Below are 8,368 nucleotides of genomic sequence, written 5' to 3' on the forward strand. Positions count from 1 at the left end.
CTCTCTCTCTCTCTCTCTCTCTCTCTCTCTCTCTCTCTCTCTCTCTCTCTCTCTCTGTGTGTGTGTGTGTGTGTGTGCGCACGCGTGTGTGAGTGCGCGCAGAAGTTCAAGCATCAGACATGGATGCTGATAGTCAAACTCAGGTCATCTGCAAAAGTCACCTTTCTAGACCCTGGTAGGGATAATTTGTCCCCTGGAGGGCTGCACGGAAGGACGGCAGTGGAGACTTTTGGCACAGAGCCTGGCCCAAGCCAAGTCCCAGGACACAGCTATTCAGTGCCTTGGGATGCAGGCGTTTCAGTTCCGACAGTGCAGGTGCAGCAGCGGTGTGGCGGTGTGGCATGCTGCAGGTGGCCCTGCCAGGAATCCCACCCCACCCCACCGCCCCTCCTCCCGCCACATCCCTGCCTTTTTGTTCTGTCTCAGCAGCTCTCCATTGAGATAAATGGCATTTCCAGAAGCTTCACCTCTGATAAGTGCTCTCTGCTGCCGCAACCAGAATCTTAATGTGTGCTCTGTGATTTAATGGCCATGTAGGCTGGCTATTAACACACTCTTCTTGGGTGGAGTGGACTTGCGTCTCCACCGCAGGCTCTCCACTGGGGGTGGGGGGAGAGTGTCCCTGAACCACTTACCAAAGGTCTTCTCAGCTGCTACATTGCAAGTGGCTGCACACTCTGTTCCCTGAGTCTGGAAGGCTTAGGAAGCAAGCAAGGGCCTCCCCCGTCCTGTCTCCTATGAAGCTGGGAAGAGTCCCAGGGAATACTATTCTCTAGGCAGGCACCCTGAGTACTCCTATAAACACCACGAACACAATCACTAGAGCCGGAAAGAGATGGAGGTGAGCTTTAAGACAAGTGTGGGGTACAGACACATTTAAAAAGTGAAAATTGGTGAGCTGGGGAGATTGTTTAGCAGTCAGAGAGGACGGAGGTTGGGTGGGCAGAGCCCACATCTTGTGGCTCACAACTGCCTGAACTCCAGCTCTAAGGGGATCGATCGATGGGTAAACACAACACACACACACACATACACAAGCACATAGAGAAAGAGACAGAGAAAAGCAGAGAGAAAGACAGAGACAAAGAGAGAATTAAAAGACTCAAAAGACCTGCAAGGGAGATACAGATAGTTCAGTGGTCAAGAGTACTGGATGCTCTTGTCAGGACCTGGGTTCTATTCCCAACACTCCCATGGCAGCTTCCACCCATCTTTAGCTCCAGTTCCAGGGCATCTGATATTTTCTTCTGTTCTTGTGGGCACTGGGCATGCAGGCGGTTCACAGACACACATGTGGTCAAAACTCCATACATATAATTTAAGAATCCTGGCAATTTGGGGACTGGAGAGTTCAGTGGGTACTGTCCTTGCCATATAACCCCCACGACCTGAGTTTGATTCTCATAACAGAAAATGTCCTGTGTGTGTGTGACTATGAGCCAGCAGCTTACTCTAGCTGTTGAGTTCTAGGTGGGAGATTATGCTACAAAATAAAAGGTAAGACTTGTGGGCAGAACTGGAGAGATGGCACGGAGGTTTCTAAGAGGACCCAGGTTCAATTCCTAGCCCGCATGTCAGGCAGTTTGCGATCGGGATCCCACACCTCTGGTCTCAGTAGGCACCCCATCTATGTGGCGTGCACTTACAGACATACAGGTTACATACACAAGACATACACAAGATTAAAAGTGAAATAAATCATTCCATTGAACTTTGCCTATTCAGAGCTCAGGGAAGCCAGAATGGAGGGGTAAAGCAGACCTCAGTAGAGCAGCCTGAGGCCACTAGAGACAAGGCCAGAAAAAAACAAAACAAAACAAAACAAATCACTGGATTAGGTGAAGATCTTCCTTCAATATTTAAGGGAGCAACATCCAATCTATTGAGGCCCAAACGGAACAAATAGTATAAAGAATGAATCCTTTTCCTGAGCTGGGGCATCCATCTTCTGCCCTGGGGACGGAAAACCTGGTTCTCTGGCTCTGAGACTCAGTCATGGCTTTGTACCACTGGCATCCCCAGGTGTCGGGCCTTTGGGCTGTGACTGTCACAAGCCTTCTTCTTTCCTGGATCTGCAGCTGGCATACGGCAGATCATGGGGTTCCTTGACTGCTGTGCCAACTGATCCCCACATTTAATCTTCTCTCATGTAACTGTAACTACACACCACTGGCTCCTGTGCACCCAAGCCTGCACAGAACCCCTGTGAACACATCTCCGAGTTAACTGAGGACACACGAGCTGCTGCAGCAGGTGTAGTACAGCGGTCCCAGCTCTACTCTGGCGCCCCCCACTCCCAGATGTGTCCTTGTCCAGTGTGGACTTTTCACCAAAACACCTCTTGAACATTTGGGTCTGGGACAAAAGTTGCCGGCAGCTTGCTTTTTCTGTCTAATTTCCGAAGGACTGCTGTTTACGTAGGAAGCTGTGCTATTGAGTGGCAAGACATCACGTATCATTCACCCGCAGGCCTACCCATCCATATAGAACTTACATGCGAGTACCTGTATTTACATCATTCCCTCCTCCTCCCTATAACTCCCCCTGGGTACCCACTTCTCAAATCCATAGCCTCTTTCTGTAATTATGACTGTTATGTGCCAACACACATAAACACACATGCATATAAATACACAAACATAACCTGCTGAGTTAGTTCAATGTTGCTTGTATGTATATGTATTAAGGCTGACCACTTGGTATTGGATGACCAATTAGAGGCTCGTCTCCAGGGAAGATTTACTTCTTCCATGCTCACTAATTGCCTGCATTCAGCTCTAGGTGGGGTCTTGTGAGATTTCTCCCAGGCAGGTTGACACTCCAACTAGTGTCATTCTCCAGTTCTTGTTTCGGTGACCGTATGGTTGAGATGCCACGGGTAGAGCTTCTCTGTCATGAAGGACACAATCCCCCAATACCCTTCCTGTCACCATGGGAACTGCACTCTCCCCATTAGCCTGGAAATAAGTTCAGGGAAAGCCAATCCAGGTGTTTGCCAGTCCTGTCCAGACATTCTCCTCGGGGGCTGTCTGGTAACCCTGTTTCTGGCTCTTGATGTGTCCCTTGGTTTAGTTTTAATCTCTAGTTGAATTTATAAATTCCTATTATTCATTTTTTCCTCTGTGCGTGTGTCTGTGTGTGTGTGTACTCACATGTGCGTGCCTGTAGAGTGCAGAGGGAAACCCTGGCCATAGCTCCTCAAGTGCCATTCATTTATTTTTTAGAGATGACCTTTCCCTGCCTGGAACTCAGCACTGAGCTGAGAGAGCAGCCCAGTGGGCCCCACGGAGTCTCCTGTCCCTCTTCTCCTAGTGTTGGGTCGTGAGTGCTCTATCACACTGGACCTGTGCAGTGCTGGGGAGAGACTCAGGCCCTCGTGTTTGCATGGTGATCACTTTACCAGCGGAGCTGGCTGCTGAGCCCCCTATTTTCCTTTTATTGCAGGGAATGAGACGCCAGCTCTTTCGTTATCATTCATTTACCCATCCATCCATCCATCCATCCATCCATCCATCCATCCATCCATCCACCCCAGCCTATGCGGCTGCTGTTCTACATCCTACAATGTGTTAAATCACATTTCCCACTAGGAATTCCAAGAAGAAAGGACATACTCAGGACACAGGTCTTTTTGGTGCTGTACTCATTTTATTTTATTTTTTAAAATCTCACTTCCCTTTTTCTTTCTTTTTGCCATTGCAAGAAATGGTGGTGGCTCCTGGGACCTCCTGCTGGTCAGGGTCCAGAACTCATGCTGAATGCTCCCAGGGAGGCTGCTCATGATAAGCAATATTGAAGAAAGTGCCACACACTTGCTCCCCCCCCCCCCCGGTTCTGCTATTCTTTCAAGGTAACACTGATCCACACTCCAGCCACTTTGTTGACTAATAATTAGAAAAGAAAGAGTGAAAAAAGAGAGGGAGGAGGAGGAGCAAGGGGAGGAGGGAGAGCAAGAGGAAAAAGAGGAGGAGGGGGAAGAGCAAAAGGAAGGAGGGAGAGCTAGAGGAAAAAGAGGAGGGGGAAGAGGAGCAAGAGGAGAAGGGGAGGAGCAAGAGGAGAAGAGGGAGGAGCAAGAGGAGGAGAAGGAGCAAGTGGGGGGAGAGAGGAGGAGCGGAGAAGCAGCGGCAGTGAGTGGCTGTGCTGGGACCTTTGGAAACTCTGCTGGTGAAAGGCAGAGCCAGGCTGGCACTTCCCCTTTCTGCACAGTGGCGCTGGGGACAGACTAGTTGTCTCTGGAGAGCCTGAAGCAAGGATGGATCAAGAGACTGTGGGCAACATTGTGCTCTTGGTCATTGTCACCCTCATCAGCGTGGTCCAGAATGGTAAGGGACAACAGGGGTGCTGCGAGCCAGGCACACACAGCTCTGTGTGCACATATATTATGCATCTATCTCTACTTGCTTCTCTGGACCTGAGTGTGTAGGGGCGGAGGCCTTTCTATGTGAGTTTGGGCTTTTCTCCTCCTGGACCTTCTTTTGCTTGAGTGCTGATGACAGGCCACATTTACAGAGGAAAGACAGCAACCTGAAGGGCTGGTGACAAACTTGACCCAAGTGTCTGCAGTTAGTGTACAGGTGCAGAAGGGTGGAGGGCAAGGGGTCTGGGGAGAAAGCAGGGGGTGTGTATTCACTTGGATGCTAGGCTGCACTAGTTAATCTGCAGGGCAACGAAGGTCATCTGTGTGTGTGTAGGGGGGTGGGGGTTGATTTAAGAGCTATAGACCGGAAGCACTTTTTCATTATTTTACTTCTGTTTTTAGAAAAGTTCTTTGGGAGAAACGTCCAAAAACACACTGTGTGTGTGTGCGCGCGCGCATGTGTGTGTGTGTGACACTGGGGATAGAACTCAGGGCCTTGTATATTCTAAGTAGGTAATCACTCTACTCCTCATCTACTTCCCAGCTCTTTAGTGTACAGCTTTTCACACACACACACACGCACACGCACACACACACTGTGTATGTATGTATGTATGTATGTATGTATCTATCTATCTATCTATCATCTATCATCTATCTATCTAATCTGTCTATCATGTCTTTCTGTCTATCACCTCTTATCTGTCTGTCTGGGGAAACAGTCCCTTTTCTTAGCATTGCCATTAACCCCATTAAGAGTTAAAGACATAACAGGGCACAGATCTGTGAAGGGCAGAGCTATGTAGAGCTGTTACCTCAAAGTTCTGCTTTGGGTCTTTTTCAGGCTCATTTTTTTTTTTTTTAGGTCAGGATACCAGGGGCTTTGAGTTTTACAGTCTCTTAAGAGAAAATCAAAGTGTTGTTACTATTGGCAGCCTCCAAGGCTTCATGGTAACTGTTTGTGAGCACATCCTGTCACCCTCTGAAATTTGGAGTACTGAGGACCATCCTCCTTGGGATGTTGTCATATCTGTCCCCATCTTGGTTGTGCAGAGGCTGACACAGCTTGGCACACCATAAACATGCTTTCTGTATGCAGCAACAGCGTGGAGCGGTCGGACACAATCGTCTTCATGCGACATCAAACTTGACCAACTTGCAACTCGGAGAGGGAACAAGTGGCTTATTTAGGCCACTACTTCCTCAAACCACTGCTGTCTCATGCAGGGAGCTTTTGGCTCTGAATATTGACAGGGGGAGTAAGCAGCCAACCTAAAACACCTACAGAGACCATGCATGGCGCCAGGTCGTGTCCAGGGGGTCTGGCAGCACGACAGGAAACAAGGCTGCCTTCCAGGAGCAGTGACAGCAGGGCTCCTCCAGTGTCATGAAGACAGCTAAGTGAGGCAGGGACAGTGTTGCTCAGCCCTGGGTAGGGGCTCCCCTCTCAATCTCTCTGTACCCCACACTGTGCCTTATGGCGATCGGCGCACAGGCGACCGTGTCCTCTCCTCGGTCAATGCAGTTGGAACTGGACTCAACAGGAAGTTCAAGTTCATTTCCACCATTGTCCTCTTGGTTCAGAAATGAATCGGGGAAGCTGCGAGAGACTCCTGGTTAGACTGGAGACCCTTCGTGTCAGGCGAGCAAACAAGCAGATGATGCCATTACAGCCCCCACACCACTGCTCCCCCTTCCCCCATCCCCCAGGAGTCCAGCAGAACAAGGTGGAGCCAGAGCATCATGGTGCCAGGGAATGGCGATGCTGTTGCCCTGGACGATACCACACAGTGGCTTTGGATCAACTGTTTTCTCCCGTGGGGTAGGAGCCTGGGTGACCAGGTGAGACTGAAGTCATCTTCCAGGACCTTCCTGTCACCCCTGGAGATGCCCGTTTGAGACAAGAATTATTTAAACAAGCTGAGACACAGCACTGGTGTTGATGGTAACTGTGAGCTTAGATCAACACTAAGTCCTAAGTTCAGCCTCTCTTTGCAATTCTAATGAACGCTGGGCTTTATCTATAAACCGCAAGAGAGAGCTAAAAAGATATGCAAAAAAAAAAAAAAACCCTCCTCTTTTCATCCTCCTTGCCAAAACACCATTTGGAAACCTTCCTGTTAGTCAAAAAAAAAATTTTCCACTTTTGCGACCAAGTGTTGAACACTCTACTCTTGCCCCTGATAATGAGGTGCAGAGGCTTGATTCCGCTTTCTCTGGTTATCTGAGGATGGGCAGTGCCCAGCCTGCCTGCTTGGAGTGACTTCCCTCTCGGCCTGCAAACTCTTTAGTCATCAAAATGTTTGAACTTAAGGCTGGCTTCCAGTTTGAGCCAGCAGAAGGCCGACTGGGGAGGACAGGCCAAGCTGAGAAACCTAGTCCTGAATCACCTAGGTCCAGTTGCTTTTCCAGCAAAGCTGTCAAGAGGCCTTGGCTCTCTCCTGCCAAGGGGCCAGCAGTTTTGCCACAAGGCAAACCTAAAAAAAAAATGAAAATGAAACAAAACAAAACAAAAAAACCCCAATGCATATTGCCTCTAACTTACTGTACTGGCTACTTTTATGTCAACTCAACACAAGCTGGGGCCATCAGATATGAGGGAGCCTCAAAAGAGAAAATGCTTCCGTAAGGTCAGGCTGCGGGCAACCCTGTAGGGCATTTCCTTAGTTAGCGATTGATGGGTGGGGCCGCCCCTGGGCTGGCGGTCCTGGGTTCATAAGGAAGCAGTCTGAGCAAGTCATACATAAGGAGTGAGCCAGTAAGCAGCATCCTCCTCCACGGCCTTTGCCTCAGTTCTTGTCTCTGGGTTCCTGCCCTGCCTGAGCTCCCGTCCTGACTTCCTTTGATGATGAACAGTGAAACGGAAGAGTAAGGCAAATAAGCCCTTTCCTCCCCAATTTGCTTGTTGGTCATGGTGTTTCATTGCAGCAGTAGAAATCCGAATTAGGACGTTTATTATGGTTTCGCTATTGACTTTTCAGTTTTATCCAGTTGTAGGAAGAGTGTCTGCAGAACCATTCCGCCTCTCACTTTTAGTAGGCGTCACAATGACTTATGAAACAGTATTGCAGGATGAGCTTGGTGTTGGCGACGCTGCCCAACCCCAGACAACTGGAAGTATTGGAGCGCATGTGAGGGGTCCAGGATGAGCTGTGGCCCAATCACAGACAACTGGAAGTATTGGAGCGCATGTGAGGTGGTCCAGGCTGAGCTGTGGCCCAATCACAGACAACTGGAAGTATTGGAGTGCATGTAAGGGGTCCAGGCTGAGCTATGGCCCAACCACAGACTTCTAGAAGTATTGGAGCATGTGAGGTGGTCCAGGCTGAGCTGTGGCATTGAGCCAGTTGGGTGTATTAAATGTATTTTTCACTTAAAAGATTTCTAACTTGGGGTGGATTTACTGGGAAAGCATCTGCATCAAAGTAGGGAGAATCTATTTAGGAAAAATGATACAGGAGATTGGGGGAAGAAGGTGGGTGAAACAGGGCTGTCCCGGACGTGGGGACAGCAAACAAAGGACTCCTTTTGGCAGGAATGTTGTTCCCACAGCCCACAGAGTAATGAGTAAAAGTGGGAGGAGTTCGCATCCTCCTGTCCCCTCCACCACGGAGCCACCTCCTCCCTTCCTGGGGTTCTTCCTGAAATGAAGAGAGGCGTGGTTCCCAACCAGTGGGTCACGACCCCCAGAGGGGTTGCATATCAGCTAACCTACATATCGGATATTTACATTACAATTTATAACAGTAGCAAACATACAGTGATGAAGTAGCAACAAAATAATTTTATGTTGCGGGAGATCATCACAGTAGGGACAAGTGCATGAAAGGGCTGCAGCATTGGGAAGGCTGAGAACCACTGCCTTAGAAAACAGCCTCATACACGCTACTTTTCTGCAGACCTGCGGCTGTTACTTTACCATCTCCTGTTTTCTTGGTGATGAGCTGAAATCTCAGGATCTTTTATATGTGACCCTAAGAAGTTTATTTGAGTCCCTGCTGTGTCGTCCCC

The 8,368-nt window shown here is 49.1% G+C and overlaps 1 protein-coding gene across 2 annotated transcripts in view; it reads left to right on the forward strand.

Moving 5' to 3' along the window:
• Positions 1 to 4,173: 4,173 nt before the first annotated feature.
• The window catches only part of Alox5ap (arachidonate 5-lipoxygenase activating protein), a 22,261-nt gene continuing 18,066 nt past the window's right edge, over positions 4,174 to 8,368 (forward strand). Inside the window, exon 1 of one of the 2 annotated variants that reach the window (XM_005344722.3) lies at positions 4,174 to 4,322. In XM_005344722.3, the coding sequence (XP_005344779.1) occupies positions 4,253 to 4,322 (70 nt within the window). In that variant the 5' untranslated portion in view covers positions 4,174 to 4,252. The remainder of the gene's footprint in view (positions 4,323 to 8,368) is intronic. The other variant, XM_026786777.1, reaches the window with a different exon arrangement.

The sequence above is a fragment of the Microtus ochrogaster genome, chromosome 2 (genome assembly GCF_000317375.1).
Source record: "Microtus ochrogaster isolate Prairie Vole_2 chromosome 2, MicOch1.0, whole genome shotgun sequence".
NCBI classification, from domain to species: domain Eukaryota; kingdom Metazoa; phylum Chordata; class Mammalia; order Rodentia; family Cricetidae; genus Microtus; species Microtus ochrogaster.